Below are 23,647 nucleotides of genomic sequence, written 5' to 3'. Positions count from 1 at the left end.
ACAGAGACAGAGAGAGAGAGAGAGAGTGAAATGGCGAGAGAAAAAGACGAAAAACAAGCAGCTACCGCGGTAGGTGGGCTCGGATTTCGTTGTGCTCAGGAACCGTCTCGGTGGTAAGAGGATATCGAGAAGGGTGGGAGCAAAGAGACGGGTTCCGATGGGTGTGGGGGTGGGGGGGTCGAATTTTCTCCACCTTGCGCAGCGCAATCCGGATCAGGTTCCGGCGCTAAGTGCCTCGTTATACGCTTTCCTGCAAGTCCAAATCAAATCACTGCTCACACCAAGCAATTACCACAACTCACCGGCGCTTACCGGCAGAGCCAAATCCCAGTTCACATCCAGTGGGTGCGGGACAATGCTCAACCTGGACATTGTCCAGATGAAGTGCTGTGTCATCATGGAGGACGCTGGAAAAAGAGGCTTCACATCACAGCAGGCCGTTGTCTGAAATCATGCGACATCACCTGAAATCTTTCAACTGTAAAAATGAACACAATACGTCTCATTTGGAGGTAGGAAATGGATCCCAAAGAGAGTCGAGAGGGCTTTAGTGGAGCGGATCAACCGGGTGGCTGAATGGAGAGCCTTATGTGATCAGAGAAAGTTGAAAAGACCACCAGAAATACCCTTGAATACCCTTTATAAAACAAGGTAAAACAGATGACACTGGAGAATGAGCAGTTCTCAGTCTTTTTTTTTCACATCTGGGCACATTCCAGATGGACCACGGAGGATGCTGAGGGGGGAAAAAAATATGGCTGGCTTCAGAGGGGAGTGCTCCAGACAGCGCTTGTTAACAGCCGGCAGGGCAGGATGACTGGTGCTCAGCATGGGGCAACCATGATCTTTCGTTTCAACCTCGGCGCAGACTGGGCACCCAGTCGAGTATGAGCTCATAAATCAGAGTGTGTGTGTGTGTGTGTGTGTGTCAAGGGTTTACGTAATCTCTGCGGCACTTGGCAAGGCTCTCTTAGCCCTCTCCCTTTTTATTGCATTCACTATAATGTCTAATTTGGTAAATGTGTGATTGTAACAGCCAACATTGATACTTGATCATTATAGTAAATTACACAGTATGGACATAATGTCAAAAGGATATACGTGGTATTCAAAATTCGTAAACTGTATTTGTGGACCATAAAGACAATTCACAACACGACTGTCCTTGAATTTCCAACAATTGCAAAATGTAAAAAATAACATTTTTCTATTAAAGCACAATGCAGTGTATATTTTACATCAGTCACATGCATATCCAATCATAGCCTAAACTGTGCCTTAGGAAAGGAAGAAAAACACACAAAAGCCAGTGCATTAGAATACAACTGAACAGCCATCTCAAGGACTACAAAGACCCAACAGATCCTTATATACAGGTAACAAATACACACAGACATGCAGATTGTCATACTGTACTTTCTACCTCCATCCACACTAATGCCACTGCACTTAGAAGCTAGCAAAGGGGAAACAAAACCAAAGCAGACAGCCGACACAATGCTTCAGGATGCAGACACATGAAACAGTCTTAGCGCCGGAGCGTTCAGGAGTGTCAGAGACACACATACACACACATACAAGGCTCAGTTCTTTGAAGGGAAAGCCAACACACATACACACACACACACACACACACATCTCACACATCGGGATTCTTTCTTCTGGAAAAGTCTTTTCATTTTTTGGGGCAGTCTAGTCGGCAGGGCGAAAGAGCTTGGCAGCAAAGAGGTGAGAGTCACAGGACATCACAGAAGAAGAGAGAAGTCTTTGAGCTCAGAAAGCAAAAAAAAGTATTGCCGCAGTCTCAGCCAGAATACAGGACGTAGACATCCGATCGACCGCAATGTCGTCCCGTCCAACCGGTCACAGAGAGCAGGACTTCAGTCCAGCTGGCCACACTGGAGCGCGTGGATGACTCGGCAGAGCAGGTGTCCCAGGGAGGGCTGGCTTCAGTCCTAAAAGGTCAGGGGTCAGAGTTGGAGGAGCGCGCGCTCAGAAGGTGGCGTGCGGCTGCTTCATGCAGTAGTGTGCCTCTGTGGCCGACACATAAGCGCACTCTGGAAAGAAGTCCTCATGGAACTCGGCCAGAAACCTGAGGAGGAAAGGATGAGAGGAGGAAAGGATGAGAGGAGGAAAGGAGAGAAAGGAAGGAAGGAGAGAGAGAGAAATCGATGAGGACCTTACTCACGCACAGTCAAACACATTAACATTAGATGGCCTAAGATATAATGTGTGGCATATAGGCTTAAGTGGGCTACACCTCAGATGAACGAGGGGGAAAAAAACACTTTGGTGAAATAGATTTCCAGCTCTATTGTAGTTCAGTCTGTTTGAAACAGCTCGGAGGTTTGCTCGCAGCGTTGGCTGAGGATGGGAGGAATCCAGGGGGCAGATAGAAGGGAAGCAAACGGATTTAGAAGGCAAAAGAATGTCTCCCAAGAGCTGGCCACATTAGAGGCGTGTACTTTAATGTCTGTGTGTGTGTGTGTGTGTGTGTGTGTGTGTGTGTGTGTGTGAGAGAGAGCGCCAAAGAGAGTGTGTGAGTGTGTGTTTTCATGATTTAAAATGAGGGCTCTGACCGCAACCCTTAGTCACACTTGAGACAGTCTTTGTGCCTGCATGGCCTCAGATTTAGTAGTGCTGCACACAGCAGCTTAAGGGGACTGAGCGCCCAAGAACCCAGAACCCAGAACCTAGAACCCAGAACCTAGAACCCAGAGCTCAGGAGCTTCTCCTCTGTAGGGTGAGCTCCACGCAGGAGACTCTCGGCGCTCTGTAGGGAGGCAAACTCTTAGTGGAATATTCTAGAAAAGCCGTTCTTGTCATCTGAATTCACAGCGACATGCCTCATCTTGTTCTGTGCTAACAGTCTACTCGACTGCCACTGAGGCGGTGCTGTAGTGGAGGGACCTCCGTCGCGCGCGTTCGTCGTCTTTACACGGCCTGCCTAAGGTGCGCCACCCGCTCGCCTTAAATAACCCAATTCGCTCAAGTCGGAGGGCGAAAATCTCCCCGTCTAATCGGCAGAGTAAATCCCGAATGTCCTTAGTATCTGCTACGCCCGCCAAATCCCCTAAATCTTGCCATCTCATCTTGGCCTCCCCGGGTCCGCCGGCCCTTAATTCCACCGCAAACAAATTATCCTCATCAGGCCGAAAATTAAGAGCGATTTCAACCGGTACCAAATTATCCTCATCAGGCCGAAAATTAAGAGCGATTTCAACCGGTACCAAATTATACTCATCGTGGGAGACACGTCCCTTCTGGTTCTCCCAGACCGACCCCAACCGGAGGGAGGGACAGACGCGCGCGCACACACACACACACACACACACACACACACACACACACACACACACACACACACACACACACACACACACACACACACACACACACACACACACACACACACACACACACTCTTTGATTACCATGGGCTTGGTGGCTTGTAGTGGTTTACAGTGATGTGCACACCATGCCACTGATAAGTGATGAATTGCATATCACTCCTGTTCCATCTTGAATTTCTTTTATTCCTTCAACAATTAACTTGCAAGTGGTTTTCTTCTCGAATGAAACACGCATGCTTGCACAAACATACACCCATACGCATACACACACACACACACACACACCCTCTCTTTTCATTTTTTTCCCTCTCCCTCACACACAGGATTGGGATTAACCTCAATCATTCTTTCTCAGATCCCTTCTCTCAATCCCAGCATGCCTTTCTTCATTCCGTTACATCAACCGGCCCAGCTTCTCGTCCTCCACAGTGGAAACAATGCAAGGGCAATCTCCCTGTGTGGCACAAGTCAGAACCACTCTGCTATTGTGCGCACACACACACACACACACACACACACACACAGCGTGATGGTCCAGCCATACAATCGCGGGGAGGGCGGTCCAGTGGGGAGCTCAACAGCGCCGCGCTGTGGCGGGAGGTGGTAGCGCGCTGCGGTGATTAAGCGCGGAGAATAATAAACAAATCCAGCGTTTGGGGCCAGCTGAAGATCGCCGGGCTGGATTTAAAGATTAGGCCAGAAGCTTGTGTAACCGCCCACAGAGCTGCCGTGCTTCAAATGTGGATTCCTACACGAACGCTCTGTGTCTGTCTGTGTGTGTGTGTGTGTGTCTGTGTGTGTGTGTGTGTGTGTGTGTCTGTGTGTGTGTGTGTGTCTGTGTGTGTGTGTGTGTGTGTGTGTGTGTGTGTGTGTGTGCGCGCGCGTGTTAGTAAGGAAGAGAAAGAAAGGATAATTGAGAGAAAAGAAGGACAAAACAACGGTGCCAGGAAGAGGAGAGGGAGAGGGTCACCTGGTGGGAACTGCACAATGAGTCCAGTGATTTTCTGAAGCTCAATATGACACCCCCATCATACAGTGGTCTTTATCAAGTGGTTAGACATTTAAACAGCTGGCTCAATTTTAATTATTGGAAACAGCAATTCATGTTTGAATTTCCATATACAGTACATATTTTCTGCTATTCTTTCATATCTGCCGAAGTTGATTCAATATAATGGACTGATGGTTGAAAAATATAATTAGAAACAATACAGCACTAATGACCTTACTGATTCTCTCTCAAACAAACAACATACCTTGATCTGACTACTGTCAAACAAATCTCTGAAGAACAATCACACAATGTTGTGGGATGTCTGTCTGTGTGTGTGTGTGTGTGTGTGTGTGTCCGTATATGTGCACATGACAAGCTATCTGTGTGTGTGAGAGTGTGTGCGTGTACGGACCTAAGGAACAGCTCCAGGTGTTTGACCAATGCTCGAAGATTCCTTTCAGGGATGTGCATCTTCCCCAGGATCTCTGGCAGTTTCACTAAAGACAAACAACAACAAAGAGAGAACGTCATGACCACAGCCAGACCACAAAATCTCTTGAAAATGTGATTCAAACCCAAAGTTCGAGACAGTTCTAATTTGAGCATGCGTATGATACAGAGAGACTGAAGGGCATGTTTAAGATTAGCTGAGAGAGAGAGAGAGAGAGAGAGAGAGAGAAATGAGGCCTATGCATACCAAAGAGCCGGAGCAGATGCTGAGAGCCATAGAGGTAAGAGGGGGGAGGAGGCTGGTCGCTCTGAGGATAGTTGTCAGGAGTCAGCCGCCAACTCAGCACCTACAAATACACAACCGGAATAACACATTTACCACATGCACCAAACCAAATACACAACCGGAATAACACATTTACCACATGCACCAAACCAAATACACAACTGGAATAACACATTTACCACAACCAAAAATATGATATGTATGAAAAAGTTAACCCATTCACCTCGTTCAGCTCATTGTTCCTGCGAGTCCCCAGACCAGCAAACACGCCGCTGCCATCTTTGCTGGGGGTCAATGGTAATGGGGAGGAGGAGCCGCTATGCACAGGGGTCTCTGGGTAGGTGGAAGAGGAACACACAAAAGCAAGTTAGCCCATTTCCTGCATCATCTCCAGATGTGCTCCTCCTGTGACGGCCAATGGTAAAGCACTCAGAGGGTTGAGTGGAGATGAGGTTGATACTGGAGGACATTTTCAAAGAATGAGCAAAGGGTCTCCTACACATGACCGCAATGTCTAAAGTCAAAACACAGAAATGGCCTTTCTGTCCTTTTTCTATGGACAAACAGTGCCATCTAGTGGAGAACACATGCACATGATCCTGCAGTGCCTTTTACATTGGCTAATCCAACAGTGGACATCTATGCATAATAGCTCTTCAGAAATGAACTGACACCTGCCAGGGCTGAAACTGCACTAATTATTATTATTATTATTATTATTATTATTGTTATTATTAACGATGAGTGTGAGTTGGTGAGGCGGGTAGCACTTACTCCTGTCCAGGTTGAGGAAGAACTTGGGCAGGGTGCCGTGGTGGTCTCCCAGGCGACGCTTGGGTGGGGGGGAGGTACTGCTGCTGCTGCCACCTCCGCCGCCTCCCCCCCCCTCCCGCTCTCCGCCAGACGTGTTGCGCGTCGAGCGCCGCAGCGACTGCGCCCACTCGGCCGCCTCGGCCACCGAGGTGGGTCCGCGCCGGCGTTTGGGCGTGCTGGAGGGGCCGTGGCCCAGGACAAAGTGGGGCGGCCCAGTGGACGTCTCGCTGACGGCCGGCTGGCTGTCGATGGACTGCGGGGTGGAGGGGTTGGCCCCTGGGCTGGGCGAGCGCTCCTGCAGGGCTCTGGGAGCGGATGATGAGAAGAATTGGAGACTGATAGAGAGGAGAGATTTCATCCAACAATTAAGTATCGCACTCCTTTAAGCCACAGACAGGTTCTTGTAAGTGTATCTATATCAGGGAATGCTCCAGAGCAGTGTTTCCCAAACTTTTTTTCTGGCGACCCACTTTTTAAAAATGACAGACCATCGCGACCCATTTCACTTCAAATCTACCCTGCAACCACCAATATTGTTTGAGGCTACAGGTTCTCCAACTTTTCTATGCCTCCCCCAACCATACATTGCTATAGGATCCCTGCTTTGAACACGGTTGTGTTGCATTTTGAGCACCATAAGCGTGAAAAGTTGGAAATGACTACTGAAAAGATACGTTTTAATGCGCATCCGAGAGTAGGGCAAATTCTCGCATGTTGCGCAGTCGTCATTCGTCAGCATAGTAAGCTGTTCCTGTATTTCTAAAAATAAATGTTGTAGGCTATACGTTGCGTTGCAGACAAATGGGTCCATAACACTGTGGACGTCAATTCCAATGTAAACAGCAAATAACTCAAGTCGTTATATTGTACTGTTGTATTATATTATATTGTATAGTCGTTATATCAGAACAAGAGGCGTTTGCGCAATAGCCGGAAGAATGCGCCTTTACTTTGGAGTTAGCGAGGTAGAAAACGAGAGGAATAGTGTTTAAAATGCCCATTTAAATTGTAGACTAATATAATGCACTGTTGTGCATTTTAAATCAGAAATAAGAATGTGAGGAGGTTGCTATTAACTTTAAAGATGGCATCTGCAATCAAAACTGTATGCAAATTGAATTGCCTTATGTCCGGACTATGGACGTCTGCTTTAGTTGACAGCACGGTCACTAGATTTTAATCGGTAAAGTTGAGGAGCTGGTATCTGTTAATGTTCGCGCAAATAGGCGGATTCATGTCCCTTGCAGTTTGCAACTGCGAGGTACATGGCAGGCGCCCCACAGAACGGTTTCATTTTGAGAGGTAGATATCCATGCTGGCACCCCCTCTGCGATGCGTTCGTCCCCCAGTTTCATGCGCCAGTTTCATGAGCTTTTATGACAAAACCGTGACTGTGGTAGTTAACAGTCTACATCCTAATAGAAAAATGTTAGCTTTCCTGGTATCAAATGACAAATGGTATCAGTTAGGCCTATAACACAACATAAATTGTGCTGGCGACCCAAATAAAATCTCCTGCGACCCACCCGTGGGTCGCGACCCAGACTTTGGGAAACACTGCTCCAGAGCACCCCTCATCAACATTATCCAACTGAATCTATTCGACTAAACAGTTTTCTTCAGAATAGATGTTAATGCATCAATAAATGAAAGTTCGTCCATGTGTATGTGTATGTGTATATTATGTATTTTGGAAGTATTCTGCAAAGTATTCCACCACACCTCAGGAGGGAGGCGTCGCACCTGCTGGAACCTGCCGACGGCTCGCTGACCGGCAAGACGAACTTGGAGGAGCTGACCTTCTTAAACTGGGCCTGCTCATTGGGGTACAGGAGGATCATGGGAAGGGTGAAGTCAAATGTGATCCTCAGTCCATCAACCATCTCCTTGCAGAGGTCCTCACTAACAGCAGAGAGAAGCGGAAGAGAGAACAAAAGACACTGTATGACAAAAGACTACAAGTACATTTGGGTAAAATGGAAACTCTGGTGAGGATCATTGTGGGGTTTGGGTCACTAGTGCAGGGCTCCAGAGTGCGACCAATTTGGTCGCATATGCGACCTAATTTTTCAAAAGTGCGACTAAAAAAAATCGGAGGTCGCACCGGTGCGACCAGCTATTCGAGAGAGGAAAAAGTGTCCGCATTGAAACTCTACCTTTGGTTCAATAACAGACACATATTTGGCCAATATCGTGGTTTAAACAAATCACAGATAGTGAAGGGCGGGACCTCCCCTCTGATTGACCGTGGCCCAGTGCCTGTGTGTAAATTTGAAAATGCGTGTGCTGCAGAGAGAGAGAGAGAGAGGTCAAAAACCCGTCAGATAAACAGAGTGGATGCAGTTGCATTACAGTGTGGTCACATAGGCCGAGATAAATGTCCCCTCTCCACACTGCCTTTTGGCGGCTGGCAGCAGCAAACCGTTCAGACAAGCCCGAGATGATGATCAAGTTTAGTTTGAACGTAAACCCGACGTACAGGAATGCCACTTGCGCCAAATTTATAGGAGTCATTGCAGATGAAAAGACGTCTTAAAATTGCGAACAATGCACACAAGGCCTTCCCGAACGACAGAGATACAGATATCGCCGGAAAGGAGTGCGTCATTGACAGCAGTTACATGCAGGGAGTAACCCGGTTTTCAACAGCAATATTCGTTTTGCGCGCGAGTTGTGTAAACTCATTCTGATGGCATCAATCAATTTAATCCGGTATTTGGCACAAACCAAATATCGCTGCTACATTTAAAGCCCGAATATTCCCTGCATGTATAACTGTGGTCATTGTGTGCGGTGAATTGAATGGACACATTTAGATCGAGCATGGCAAGTCATTGCAATAGCCTATAATAATAGGCCTACCATTTCGTTACTGTTCTTATTGAAAATTAAAAAATACTAAAATTAAAAAGTAAATTGCATTGTGGGGCTGTCAAATGATTATTGCAATCATCATTGCAAAATCACATAAAAATCCCCCATGCTACTTGGAACATCTCTTTAAATTGTGCTCAAATACATTTCTATGGAAGATGCTAGCCTGGCGAGCTGGTTTAGCCAAGACCTAGTATGTAAGACGTTGAGCCATGAGATGTGCAGTTTGAAGCCCTTAAAAGACGTGCACTGTTAATTTACTCACTGTTATTTTTATTTAATTAATCTTGAGATGTTCTAAGTTTAAATTTCAGCTCAGTGGAGCACTTAAAGCACCAACACTTCATTAAGTTACTTTTCTTGTAGAATTGTAAATCATAAGTCATAGGACAACCTATATAGGACAGTAATTAAGGATAAAAAGTGAACCTGCTGCGGTGTTAAATGCGATGTGGTTGAAAATTTGGATGCACCTAACTTTTGTGCTGGTGCACCTAAGAAAAAAAGTTAGTCTGGAGCCCTGTAGTGAGTGGGTTTTAAAAACGAGAGGTTAAATCAAAGAAATATATTTCATAGCCAGCCAGAGATCTGGCAGGACAGGACAGGAGAGGTCACTGTAGACATACTTCTTCTCGGGGGGCACAGGCTGAGGCCCTGGGTCCGATGGGGCCGCCGACTGGCGGTGGCGGTGGCGCTCGTTGGCAGAGAAAGCAGCGTTGAGCGTGAAGTGCTTCACGTACGACTCCAGGATGTTCACGATGTTCATCGGACTCGGAAGCTTCACCAACTGCTCCCGGATATACAAGACATTTTACAATTACGTTTAGTATTTGGTGAGGAACTTAACACAAAATACATTATATTTCTAGATATACACATGTCAGAAGTCAAACAAAACACCAAACAAAAAGCATTTTTTATAATAAAGTCATTATAACACCTCATGTTATTATTCAATTATTACAATAACTACTACTTCATTATTTATTAGCATGGTATCATTTTTTAATCCCTGTGGCCCCTAGCCAAAATAATTCTCTCCAAATAATGTCCAATCCTGACTGAGGCGCTAACCTTTTTCCTCTTGTTGATGTAGTAGCAGTCATCCTCCAGCTTCTTCTTGAGGATGTCAGGTATATCGATGGTGACAGCGATGGCCTTCTCCTCAACCTCTCGCTTGCCATGAGCTTCCTGCTCCTCCCTCTATGGGTCAAAGAGAGAGATGTCAGTGGCCACCACAAACCAATCAAACACCCAACCAATCCCAATGGTCAATAGAAAAGTTGTGTTCTCCTTACCATTTCATCCAAATCATCAGACGAGTCGCTCTCTCCGCTTTTTAAAGATTCAGGGTCCTCTGAATCGTCCTCGTCACTATCCTCAGATGATGAGATCAAAGCTGAAAGAAATAGCTCAAAAAGTCAGGACCCTTTTTGGTAATGTTCAATGTCTTCATAAAATGTCATCCTTTGGATTTCATCATGGTGTAAACATGTGGATACTTACTGAGAGTGGCAGATTTATGGGCTACAAAAAACACATATCAAGTTTGAAATGAATACCCATATGAGTTCTCTCATGACATCTCTCTTTAAAACATGCATGCTAGACTACTTGAAACCCAGACCCAACTATCACTCTGGCTTACAAGATTGGCAGAGAGGGTTTGTTAGAGAATCTCAAGTCCAATATAATCAAACCATAGCTTTCACTAAGTCACCTTCCATTTCAGTCACCACAGATTAGACCATTTCACTACAAATACTATTTGCTGTAATAAAATTCAACAGATTGCTTAGATGAAAATACTTACAAGTGTCATCGCTCTCCTCTTCCTCCTCTTCTGGAAGGGGCTTTAGAGCTGCATTAACACCAGGTAAACGACAGCGTCGTTTCCTCCATCCCTTTCTCTTCCTGTCATGAAATGTGTGATGAAATGTATTCATCATGTCGGCATTTGTTGTCTACATTTGTGCATTTTTATGATGTTTCTTGTTTCAAACCAGAGAGTGGCTAAATTAAGTATAAGTATATATACTTTTTTGATCCCGTGAGGGAAATTTGGTCTCTGCATTTAACCCAATCGGTGAATTAGTGAAACACAAACAGCACACAGTGAACACACAGTGAGGTGAAGCACACACTAATCCCGGCGCAGTGAGCTGCCTGCTACAACAGCGGCGCTCGGGGAGCAGTGAGGGGTTAGGTGCCTTGCTCAAGGGCACTTCAGCCGCGGCCCACTGGTCGGGGCTCGAACCGGCAACCCTCCGGTTACAAGTACAGAGTGCTAACCAGTGGGCCACGGCTGCCCAAAGTTACTCTCACTTTCATGTGCCATTTGGTTAATTATTTGGATAATTCCTTTTAAACATGTTAAGTGGTACTTACATGCGAGCCAAAGCTTTGCGCGCCAGTTCACGCTGTAATGTTCGATTTTCGTCAGAATCTCGCAGAACATGGTCCTCAGCTGCCCAACGGTCCCAACTGCGGAAACACAATGAAACTCTGGAGTAATACTCTCAAATTCAACATTCAGTTTATTTAAGATCTAGAGGATATCAGATGCATAGAAATCACAGGAGAAGTGCAATTTCAAGCTCTATGCAGACCTCACATTCTGTGATAAATGTAAAGTGGCACGCCATAATAATAAAAGCAAGCTTGCTAACAGGCTAACGTTAAGGGACTCACTGACTCCAAAAAATGTCAGGTGACAACAATAGTATTAACTGTATTGTTTCGTAACACTACAGCAACCTCTGAAATGAAAATGAGAGACTGAACATCAGTCCCTCTCTGTGCAGTTGGATCCTTGACTTCCTGACTGACAGGACACAGGCGGTACGGCTGGGTAACATCATCTCATCCACTCTAACACTCAGCACTGGTGCACCGCAGGAATGTGTGTTAAGCCCCCTGCTGTACTCGTTGTATACTCATGACTGTATGGCAACTCACACCTCAAACACCATCATTAAGTTTGCTGATGACACCACCATAATCGGCTGTATCACGAGTGATGATGAGTCTGCTTACAGAGCAGAGGTGGCAACTCTGACATCCTGGTGCCAAGACAACAACCTGCTGCTCAACATCAGCAAAACCAAGGAGTTGATTGTGGACTACAGGAGACAGCAGGAAGAGCACACACCCATCTATATTGGAGGCACAGCAGTAGAGAGAGTCAGCTGCTTCAGATTCCTTGGAATTAACATCAGTGATCTGAGCTGGTCACACCATATAGGTATGGTCACAAAGTCAGCAAGACAGTGACTCTTCTTTCTTCGGCGGCTGAGGAAGTTTGGTATGGACGGTGAAATACTGACCAACTTCTACCACTGTACCATTGAGAGCATCCTGACCAGCAACATTACAGCATGGTATGGTAACAGCACCGCTCATGATCGCAAAGCTCTGCAAAGGGTGGTCAGGTCAGCGCAACGCATCACAAGGACTGAGTTACCAACTATTTAGGACCTTTACAGCCAGCGCTGCCGGAGGAAGACCAAGCGAATCCTCGCTGACCCCAGTCATCCCAGCCACAGTGTCTTCACCCTCCTACCATCTGGTAGAAGGTACAAGAGTATGCGGACTTCTACGAGCAGATACAGAGATAGCTTATTTCCACAAGCTACCAGGATGCTGAACTGTAATTCTCTTCCACATAGCTAATCAACCTCAAACCTCAGAACCCCCACCCAGACCCACACACATACACAACTTCTCATCACCCCCCCCCCCCCCCCCCCCCCACACACACACACACACACACACACACACACACACACACACACAAAATACACCTTCTTAATTACTGCTTTTCAATGTTACTCTTTTAAGTTGAGCTGGCTCTTGAGCTTAAGAATGTCATTACTTATAATTCATTTTATAAGTATATGACAATAAAACTACTTGAACTTGAACCTGAACCTCAAAGCACCTTCACCCTATTTACCGTCTTATTTACAGTATTTACTTATCTACTGTCAGTAACGTCACTTGAATGTGTCCTTTTCTGTGCAAGTAATAAGGAAGGAGACCTATAACTAAGCAGGTAATGGGACAATATAGCAGCGAGATAGAGTGCGGTAGGGTTATGGGTGTTTTTTAAGGTTAGCGGTTTTACGCATAGACAGTAAACGCTATTGCTGAGCTCTGGCTAACACACTTAGCTCGTTAGCACTGGTGATAATAGCCTAACGTTAGAATAGTTCTCATATTTAAATGCGTCTTTATGGAAAGGCATGCGATTCCTAACACATTCCCAACGAATACGTATAGTAAAATACACAATGAATGACTGATTATCTGCCGTGATATTCAATCGTTAATTAAATGCTTACCTTCTGTTCCAACCGTTAAAGTGAATCAGGTACTGCGGCACCCGCTTTCCCCGATCATCTTTTCTTAGGATAATGTCAACAACCTGCAAAACATAATAACATCGTTACCGAAATTGGTGATTACATCAATGCAATGGACGCAATAAGGTTAAGTAGTAACGTTAACTGCCAACGAACGATCACAATACCGTGCAACATAGCATACGCTTCCCTAGTCCCTTTCATCCAAAGCAATCCCTACAAAAGACCTGTGGTCGCATGGAATTACGACACCATTGGATTCTACGTTACGTAGAATATCCGCGTCGGAAGTTGTTAGCATATCTAGCAAACAAGTGGCCTTTCCATTTTAATTTCATTGGAGCAAGAAACAAACACCAAATCGGTTGGAGAGTACTTTGTAAAACTGAACGATTTGTAATTTGCAATACAAAACCTTCCGTTTATTTGCATTAACTTAATCGTGTTTTGAATAACTTGTCAACAAGTTACCCACGCTAGCACATTACTAGCAAATGGCTAACGTAATGCATTAACTAAACATTCTCCAAAAACTACCTGTTGGTGAAATTGCTACGTCGTGCCCATGTTTTAGCTAGTTTAGAACGTTTCAAATACTGCATGTTAGGCATTGGTGAGTGTTTTATCCCTTGTTAAATATTTCATAATAATAGTCTGTTGGCTAGCCATTAAGCTGCCACTGATCTGGTAGCCCTACGCGACCATGCGAGCGAGCCGTCATCATGCTCGGAAGTAAACACAAATGGCGAAGTTAAGAAACGTATTATTTAATATGCTGTCAAACAGTCTATATCCATGCTGTTAACAAACAATACAACTATTAGCGAATTATCTAAATGATTTACCTCAATACGGTGCTGCAACCATGTTAAAATGCATCACGCCCAATGCTGTGTCGAAGTTTTCCGCGCAAAAGCCACAATCCAAAAATTGCAACATTGTAATGTGAACTGGGGTAATACAAGTAACTAATGCAACCTCAATTAGAGGGGGTCGCTTGGAACAACAGGATACCCTGTGCGACATTGTAGTATAACTACTGATATTAACTTTGCCTTAAAAAGACGCACTTTACCTTTGCATCATAGAGCACTTTGGCCTTTGATGGATCGGGTTCAAAACAAAGAACTTTTTCTCCTTTATGAAATTTAAATTTCATTCCCCGAGAGTTCATTTGTTCATCATGGCGATAAGGAAAGGAGGAATATGGACCCCCGCTCCTTAACCCATTCGCCGCCGGACTGTATCCATCTCCCGCAAAAAACATATAGAGGGTCTATGGTTGTGAACAACAAATGGAATTGTAACAGTTTGATCCCTCAAGGTCTCCGTAGACACCGATGACGTCAAAAAGTTTGGGGAAGAAGAAAACATGTAGGCAAATGTCGTATCCCTTTGACTTGAAAAATTATATCCTTTTTGAGGGAAAAAACACTGTAATATTTTTTTTCAATTATTAATTCGAATTATTTTACGTCACGCAAATGTGTTTAAAATGTAGCCTAGACTATGACCTATTATTTAGACCATATGAAAATGGTAAGCAATATATTTATCTTTAACTGGTAGGCAACACCCAATAGATAGCCTACAGTATCAAACGAACCAAGCAAATCAAAGGTTTTTGAGTGTGGAGGGGTACTGGAAGATCTTCTGGAGGAAACTGCCTGTGGCCTAGGCTATAGACATGTAGCCTATTGACGTAATGTTTGTAGGCTACAGCAATTACATTTTCATTGTTTTGAGATGATCCCCCCCCCCCCCCCCCAATCGGTGCTATAAACTCTTTTAACCATATATAATCGTTCTGCCCCTCAACAGACCCCTCCCCCGGACAGTTGACTACCTTATCCCATCCATAGTATTCTATTTATTATATTTATAAAATATACATACTGTAATTACACTTATATATCATATTACTGCTCTTTATACTGTTCTGCACATACACCTATTTTTTACTATTTTGGCAGACATTCTTTTTGGTAGACTATTCTTCTTATAAGGTACTGCTAATACGTTGCACATATTTATATTTAATTTATATTACTGGAAACTAACACTTTCTTAAATGTATGCTGTCTACACTGCACTATATGTTTTACACTGTTTATATGGCACCATCTGTCTATACTATGTATATCACTTAGCTTTTTTGCACTTCTGGTTAGACACAAACTGTACTTTCGTTGTCTCTGTACTTGTACACTGTACAATGAAAATAAAGTTGAATCTAATAACCTCTAATAACTACTAGACTTGTATTTCTAAAGTTGACTAAATTTCACTGCATCAATAAATTATATAGCACAGCATGGCTATACAATCACAGCATGACCACCAAAAACATGATTTCATAATTATGTTAACATTTCAATGTACTTCAAGTTCAAATGTTTTAACATTTCATTTGATGTAGCTTTGTGTGATTGAATTCGGTTACTATGAACAGCATAGCCACACAATTATGTGTATGATTATTCCCACACTTATTTAGTAGTAAATAAAGCCACTGAGAATAAATTGATAATGTTTAGGAAGTGGAAGCATTTGACTGCACACACCACCAAGAATATGCCCCTATTGTAATCCCAATTACAAAATAGATAGCAGTTCACTAAAACCTTTACATGTGTAAAAAATGCATATTCTGATTACATTTAATTTACTAAAGCCTATATTTTGCTTAGTTTATTTTATCTTTCATAATGGCATTTTTGTTTTTGTTGCCCATACTGCTGGGATGGGTAATTGTTCTTTTTCAAAAACCTAGCACCTTTTGAAGTTGACATTGTTAATTAGATACATTCCTGTCCACAGGGTTTCACTTTTGCACATTTAACATTAAATTGACTAATGATACAAACCCCTATAAAGCTCTGAATTGAAGCCACAGCTTTTAGAGATAATGGGTCTGCAGTTTAGGTGCTAATGGGCGCTGTACCGAATGGACTGGTTTTAATTGACTACATGTTTTTGTGTTTTGTTTGAAGCCTGGGTATGAGCTGTGATACATGACTGAATAGGGTTTTGTCTCTCTGACAGTTCATGAGCCAAAAATGTTAAAGAGTTGCACCTGTTTCCAGTTTTCCAAATTTTTTAGTATGCTGTTTTCCTGTTTGCTACCCTTTAGACAATCTTGTGAGGTGTTACAGGTTGTTTTGTTTCCATCTATGTAGTTGAGACCAAATTCAGGTCCACTTATATACACCTCTTGATCATATGTGTTAATTTACTGTTGAGTGTCCCTCAATGCTCAACAAATGTACCATTTCAAGAAAAGTGCCCAGTTTCCACAAGGTGGCAGATCAGGTATGACTTTACACATTGTACACCAAAATTATAAAAATGAACACTTAATTATGTACCCTACTGACTGAGATCAGTTTGGATGGGTGTATGCTCAGTTTTGCACATTAGAATGCAATTCTGGCTTGGTTTGTAATGTTTATGGGAATGATTATACACAATTTGGTTAAATAATACTGACAAAAAATAGCCTACTTGCATATTATCACTTTAGTCCTCATACTCAGAATTATAGTGTCATAATTACACAAGAATAATAGTGTAATAATATAGTATCAAAACAAGATTGCTTGGGAGCACTGCTGTCATACACTATGGGCCCTAATTTAAAGGGACACCAGGCAACGTTTTCGTGTTAATTAATCATCTTCGTAAGTCGGTATATGGTTAAATGACTCATTACGGGGCGAATGAAGGCTCTCTCGCCCGCCCCTACTGCCTGTAGAAAGAATATCCCACTTGCAAGTTCGGTGTATCCTACCCGCCGACCGAAGCATGATCAGTTTACAGCACAGAGGCAGGCTAACAAAACGCTAGAGATTGTTGCAAACGTGTGTATAATGGCAGAGCCGGCGAAGAAGCAGCGAAAACCCTTGACTGAAGACGCAAAGAAAAGGAAAAGAGCTTCAGACCGAGCGAGGGGGAGTTTCGTAGAGAAAAAGCATCAGGCTTGCCTGGTGTCCCTTTAAAGAAACCATATGTAAGATTGTGGCCAAAACTGGTACTACAATCACTTTCAAATTACTGTAGAGCGGTGTATCCCCTCCCCCTCCCCCCTGACTAGAGGTTGCCAACCCAGATGCCGAAACACTACTGACTTTGTGATTAGTAGATAGGTGGAGGGTGGCGCATCAGGCCAAAACACAACATGACATGACAAAACACAACATCAACATCAGTTGAGGGCTGCAACTTCACTTTTTAAATGACAATATCCTGGCCGGAGTACTGTTGTCAGTGATATAAGTATGTGAAATGAACATGATTTCTTAATGTCTAGTGACATATCAGGGCCATTTTATGATTAATTGAAATATATTTCTTACATACGGTATCTTTAAATGGTGGGCAATGTGGAACATTTAAATTTTAACTATAATTTAATAACAAGGAAGGATGTGCTCATTTAACACCATGAGCAAGATCCTGAAACATCAGTGGATCAGCTCAGTGCTCCCACATGCCACACGATAGCTTTAGTACATGCATGTGACACGCTGCTTATTGAGTGACTTTGCTCTTTGCCCATCATTTCAATTAGAGCCATGAGTCTGGTGTCTTTTTAGTTGAAGGAGGACAGCCCAGCATTATTTTTTTTATACACATTGTCGACCAAAATGATCAGCTTAACTTGATCCCTGTGTTGGCCATGGTATAGAATAGAGTATACAGTAAAAATAAAGAATAATGAAAAACAGTATGCACTCTGTATGTGGCCTTACCGTGCCATTGGTTTACCTGCTTTCATATGTATTTTTACCTTTCTGTATGGATTTACAATCCATTTTGAGTGCAGTTAAAGCAATGGGATGTTTTTAGATCTTTTCGTATCATGCTTGATTTAATACCCAGTGCATTTTGCTTTTAAATAAATAAATCCTGTGCACTAAGGCAAACATAACTTGATAATCGAGTCTAAATGTATCGCACTCAGTGACACCAAAATCTATTCATAAAAATAGCATCTAGACTAACTGTTTACATGCTGCGAGCCAAAGAAAAGAAGCTGCTTAGTATGTTTCAGATTAAATATGTTTAGTCAGCTGAAAGCTGCACGTTTCATTCTAAATTTAGGAAGCTCTGGATTGAGTCCCATTTGTTCAAAATGTGAGACACTGTTCCTGCATGCCTATGTATCATCTGTACCAGATATCCTGTATTTAATGAGCACTTTTTCAGTCCTGTTTATTTCAGAAAAGAGGTGTTCTGTGTCAGACTATTGAAATATCAAGAAACTCAATACTATTTCTTCAGGCAGCTTGAAATAACCTCTGGAGTGAAATATTCCCCTACCATACTCTTTCAATGATCCTTCTTACATACAGTATTAATGATATGTATTATGTTATTCTAGCTTTATGTTCTTTCAAACAAATTGCACACATTTTTGACCACGTTTGTTACCATGAATCATGAGCACATTCTCTTTAACCTGGTGTATTGCTGTAGCATATTCAACATGTTGCTATGGCATCATTCTCCCATGTGAACTTCAACCGTTAACTATTTTAAAAGTTTTGTTAGACAGAGCCAAGAGGCAGAGATTAGTGAGAACCCCCATACCACTGGCCTCCACCTGACCCACATCGAGCTGTTCTCATCATCTCATCCGCCCCGCTCTACAAATATGACTTGAGGCAAGATTTTGGATTCCGATCAAGAACGCCACATCACTCTGAGGAGGAGACCACGGGGAGGAAAAGTAAGATTAGGAAGGCGCATAGTTTCTACTCCTGAAGACATGTGGAGTTAAGGTTACTGCGTTATGAGGGATAACTGTATACAAATTAAGATTAGCTACGAATTTCTGGGTAGAGAAGAGGAACCCAGTTTGTAAAACTACTTTTAAAACCAGAGAATCCAGCAAGAGCTATTTGCAGAACTTTACCTCATGCACAGGCTCAAAATCAGTTAAGTGACCCAATATTTGGCATGCAGAGATAAGAAACCTGATCAGGGGACACGGAGAGGTGACGTCACCATTGTACGATTAAAACAATATGTGTCTCCTCACGTCCATAATGAGATGCACGTGTGTGTCCATTTTCACAGTGATGTAATTTCCTGTGCTGACCCTGAGGCCTACACACAGAGAGGCATGCAGGTCCGGTTTCATCCGTCCAGTTCTCCTCTCCCCATCCCTCCCTTCCAGCCTTCCACACTCGCCTGTTAGGGACGCAAGCAGAGGTATGACAGGAAGTAAGCTCCATTTCCATTTCAATTTCTTATCTTGGCTGATGAGTCTATTGACGTCTGTTACTACATTCATTACTGACCCTGAGATTCTTGTGAAAATTGCTTTTCAACAGAAAGTTAGTCATTTTCAACAGAAACTGACTTTAAACAGACCCCAGCTCAGACATGTACGTGAGGCTGGGCCATGAGAGGGGTAGGTGGGTAGAAGATCCTGAGAAGGTGGGGAGGGACAAGGAGCAGAGGAGGAAAGCAAGTAGAGACTTATGAAGTTGCACCAGAGTTCCTCCTTATATGTCCTCCAAGTTCCAGCTGTCATAAACTCCTAAACTGTTCCTATCTTGTCTGTGTGATATGGTATATGTTCCTGTCTCTGTCTGTGTAAGTACTCTTCTGTGCCACCCCCAACCCCGCTTCTGTAGAATCTGACTTAGCTCATATCAGTATCATGCAACACTGGTGTGTAAGCTGCTTTATCAGAACAACCCTTACTCCCTCCCCCCTTTCTCTTGCTCTCTTTCTCACACACACACACTCACTCTCTCTCTCTCTCATATACACACTCACTCTCTCTCTCACACACACACACAAACACACACACTCACTCTCTCTCTCTCACACACACACACACTCACTCTCTCTCTCTCTCTCACACACACACACATTCATTCTCTCTCTCACACAGACACACTCTCTCTCTCACACACACACACACATTCACTCTCTCTCTCTCACACACACACACACTCTCTCTCCCTCTCTCATACACACACAAGCACGTTTGCATGCGCGCGCGCACACACACACACACATTCACTCTCTCACACACACACACCACACACACACACACTCTCTCTCTCATACACACACACATACACACACACATGCACACGCACACACACCCACACAAAGGAATTTGAGCTGATGACATGTACCCCAACATCCTGGAGCTTGTCATTAGGCACTCCAACTGGAGTATAAATACCTAACTGGACTCTGACCGGAGCCCAGCACAATGCGATGCATCCTCTCAAACGTCTTAACATGGTAAACAGCCACCATGCATAGCTGCTGCATTGGCCAATCTGTTGCTTTGAAAACATTTTTTCTTTAATTTCAAAACTTCATATAGGCTGGCACAGCACTTAAGTCCCTGAAACATTTTTTTTCATAATCTGTACCTGACCTATGTCTGCCGCCTGGATTAGAATAACTCGGATTACCTGTATCAATCTTTAGGGATCGTTAATCTGATACAGTCTATGCAATCCCAAGGAAATGTCTTTATTTAAATATAGGCTATAACCTTGAGTGTAAAACAGTGAGGTGCCTAAACCTCAATACTTAGAGCAGGATACTTATTATAACGCAAGGGGAAAGACTGATCGAAGACCGAGGGACCCCGGCAATATCAAGGCGGGAGCGCGCTGCAAACCTCACACCGATCGCTAGAAAGAGTGACGCGAACTGGGGCATCTCTTGCGAAACTCTTCTCTCCTCTCCAGCGCGTGCCAGACGTCCTCTCGCTCGCTCTCCGATAGGGGACTAGTAGTAGGTTTCAACTGAAGCAGAGTGACGTGAATAGAGACGAAAGAAAACCTTTGACATTGTTTTCTGACTTCAGCATTGCAGTCGAAAGGTGGAGACCGGTCAGTATCATGGTTTGGAACAAGCAACTAATGTCAACAGGCTTTACGGGTAAAGTGTAACGTTTAGCTTGGGTGCTCTTGCAGTTGAGAGATGTCAGCGCAAGGGATACTAAACAGCGTTTTCTCCTGCTCATCCCCGGCCGCCAAAGCCCTTTCCAAAAGACGCTTGCGACAGACCCGCAGCCTCGATCCAGCCATCATTAGAAATTACAGCGCCGAGGATCTGGACATATCGAAGACACCTGGACACCTCTCGGCGGGGTTTGGGCTACCTTCTTCCGAATGCTTGGATGCGTCAAAGTTTGAGCAGCGCTCTAATACACCAGCGTTGACATACTCCTCACCCTCGTACTCCAGCCCGTCCACTCCACATGATACATCCCCATCCACCAATTTTCACTTCGATTTTGACTTCAAAGGCGCGAAACGGAATACCGCATGGGATTTACCATTCCTTGCCAGGAGTCCTAGCATCACCCCTGCCAGTAGCACAAGTACTATCTTTTCCCCGAGGAGATGGCTCCAGAGGAAGTCCCAACCGCAAACTTCTCAAGCGTACGTAGTGTGGAAATCTGAGGTAAAGTTTGACATTGTTGCAGAAATGGTGAATTGCAGCTTCTGACAAATAGCTGTCACCGGTTATTTAATTGGTGTTGTTGGCTTCTAGCCTGATAAACTGAAGGTTTGCTGCTTCCTCTTGAAACGCCCCGGATTTCACACGAAATCAAACTGTTGTGGCTGTGAATAGAATATGTGCTGCTTATGTTATGACTGTGTGTGTGTGTGTGTGTGTGTGTGTGTGTGTGTGTGTTGATGACAGAAATTAAAACTGCCCTACAAAGCCAAAGTAACTGCATTTTTTGAGAGATTCACTTTTTTTACACCAATATAAAATGCCATATCCTCTGATCAATCTATCAAAATCTCATTAATCTACTGAAACATTTCCTGAAGATATAGGGATTTTCATTTTACAGTATCTGCTAAAATACAGTGTGAAAGACAAACAACAATGCTGTTTTTCTCAGTTAGGAATTTTCGTAAAAACTGCACTTTGGCTTTGTAGGGCAGAATAGTGGTCATGGCTTCTTTCAGCTCTCAAGCAATCAATATGTTGTATTGGTCATTCTTTAATCAGTATCCTGAACAGTTAGCATTTCCTCCTGATAAGTGTTTTGGTTTAGTGAAGCAGATAATGAATGCAGTGGTGATAATGAAATTGAGATAGTGTATCAGCTGTAAGGATGTGGTATTCTCTCTCTCTCTCTCCCCTCTTCCCCTCCCTCTCTCTCTCTCTATGTCTCTCTGTATCTGTGTGTGTGTGTGTGTGGGGGGGGGGGGGGGTGAATGTCATCATGCCACTATCCTTTTTTTCTTTCTGTTAACCAGGAGCAGGACAGTTTAACAGCTAAGGATATGGTTCTGTATGTGTTCTGGATCAGAAAGGTTCCTTTTGTGAAGCGACCTTGGGTGTCTTGAAAGGCGCTTTATAAATAAAATGTATTATTATTAAAGGTTGTGTGAATATCCAGAAAGGAGTGTGTGTGTGTGTGTGTGTGTGTGTGTGTGTGTGTGTGTGTGTGTGTGTGTGTGTGTGTGTGTGTGTGTGTGTGTGTGTGTGCGTGTGTGTGTGTGCGTGTGAGAGAGAGAGAGAGAGAGAGAGAGAGGGGAGTTGTTTGCTGGTAATGTGCATCAGTGTTGCAGTTGTGAAAGTGGAACTGGTGGTGCTGTTTTTCCTGATTGTCAGGTGAGCGTGTTTAGGAGAGGAGCAAGAGCGTTTCTGAAGCGGTGGAAACGGAGCGTGAATGAAGCAGGGCCTTGCAGCGGCCTGGCTGATAATGAAATCCTTACAAAAACATACTTCAGGCTTATTTTTAGCAAAGAGGCTTTAATGGCCAAATATTTGGCCGGCCTCCACATGCTCTGCTTGAGTGGTGTAAACTTTTTTTCCCCCTTTTCCTCTCCTTCTCAGCCTTCGTTTTCACCCACCGGCTGTCCCTCACCATGGAAGGAGTGAGGAGCGGAGGGGGTTGATGTAGAAAGGGCTTGTTAAATGATGCATCTGAAGAGGAGAGACTGGAAGTATGGAGGGAATGGATGACTCAAAGGGGGAGGTAGGGAGGGAGAGAGAGAGAGAGAAATAAAAGAAAGACAGGCAGGCAGATGGACAGACAGGCAGAAAGGGATTTTAAAAGAGTTCTCACGCTTTTGCAGACCTTGAGAGTCAGCAGTCGATGTTTTTGTTTCTGGAGAGTGAAGTGGTGAAATGGCCTGTGTGTCACTGGGGAGTTAAGTGTGTGTGTGTGTGTGTGTGTGTGTGTGTGTGTGTGTGTGTGTGTGAGAGAGGCAGTGGTTAGAGAAATAGAGACATGAACAACAGCAGGCTGCAGTGTGAGTTTTAGCTCCTCATTTCAGAGTTCCATACCTCATGTTTCCTCCCATCCCACCGAGGGCTGCCAGAGTATTAGCTCTATCATTCTATCAGCTATCAGGGCTCAAGGCATAGATACATAGAGGGATATCCCCCTCAGTACTAAGTCAGAGATATGATATTGACTTAAATGATCAAAATGAAAATTGTAGAGTTTTACTCAGGTTACACTCAGGTTTTTTGGAAAGTCTGCATACACCTGCATACATGT

The 23,647-nt window shown here is 43.8% G+C and overlaps 2 protein-coding genes across 5 annotated transcripts in view; one reads left to right on the top strand and one right to left on the bottom strand.

Annotated features, from left to right (window-relative positions):
* Positions 1–1,102: 1,102 nt before the first annotated feature.
* LOC143135982 (MSL complex subunit 3-like) lies at positions 1,103–14,448 on the bottom strand. 4 transcript variants are annotated; one of them, XM_076296378.1, is made up of 14 exons: positions 14,210–14,448; positions 13,114–13,196; positions 11,159–11,254; positions 10,584–10,684; positions 10,277–10,297; positions 10,069–10,169; positions 9,845–9,973; positions 9,397–9,557; positions 7,619–7,798; positions 5,858–6,231; positions 5,307–5,416; positions 5,045–5,144; positions 4,760–4,844; positions 1,103–2,092 (listed from the first exon to the last, which is right to left on the bottom strand). In XM_076296378.1, exons 1-14 carry the CDS (start codon positions 14,399–14,401, stop codon positions 1,993–1,995), a joined length of 1,833 nt encoding a protein of 610 aa, XP_076152493.1. In that variant the 5' UTR covers positions 14,402–14,448; the 3' UTR covers positions 1,103–1,992. The 4 variants fall into 4 exon arrangements, with proteins under 4 accessions (XP_076152493.1, XP_076152497.1, XP_076152496.1 ...); XM_076296382.1 differs by lacking the exon at positions 14,210–14,448 and adding an exon at positions 13,980–14,174; XM_076296381.1 differs by lacking the exon at positions 14,210–14,448 and adding an exon at positions 13,302–13,366.
* A 6,445-nt stretch (positions 14,449–20,893) lies between these two features.
* Positions 20,894–23,647, top strand: part of LOC143135980 (rho GTPase-activating protein 6-like) — an 87,482-nt gene continuing 84,728 nt past the window's right edge. Inside the window, exon 1 of the mRNA XM_076296375.1 lies at positions 20,894–21,582. Within this exon, the coding sequence (XP_076152490.1) occupies positions 21,097–21,582 (486 nt within the window). The 5' untranslated portion in view covers positions 20,894–21,096. The remainder of the gene's footprint in view (positions 21,583–23,647) is intronic.

The sequence above is a fragment of the Alosa pseudoharengus genome, unplaced genomic scaffold (assembly GCF_046254945.1).
Source record: "Alosa pseudoharengus isolate Yale_2024_CS ecotype anadromous, Long Island Sound unplaced genomic scaffold, YU_APseudo_1.1 YU_APseudo_1.1_scf_20, whole genome shotgun sequence".
Classification (NCBI taxonomy): Eukaryota; Metazoa; Chordata; class Actinopteri; order Clupeiformes; family Clupeidae; genus Alosa; species Alosa pseudoharengus.
The sequence above is the reverse complement of the archived record's forward strand: the minus strand, read 5'-3'. Positions and strand labels throughout refer to the sequence as shown.

Excerpts from the sequence above, each read along its gene's own strand:
- LOC143135982 (XM_076296378.1), bottom strand. The coding sequence starts at position 14,401 with ATGTTTTTTGCGGGAGATGGATACAGTCCGGCGGCGAATGGGTTAAGG. Across the intron at positions 9,558-9,844 it reads ACATCAACAAGAGGAAAAAG|TTGGTGAAGCTTCCGAGTCC; the intron begins GTTAGCGCCTCA and ends ATCCGGGAGCAG. Across the intron at positions 2,093-4,759 it reads CACCTGGAGCTGTTCCTTAG|GTTTCTGGCCGAGTTCCATG; the intron begins GTCCGTACACGC and ends TTTCCTCCTCAG.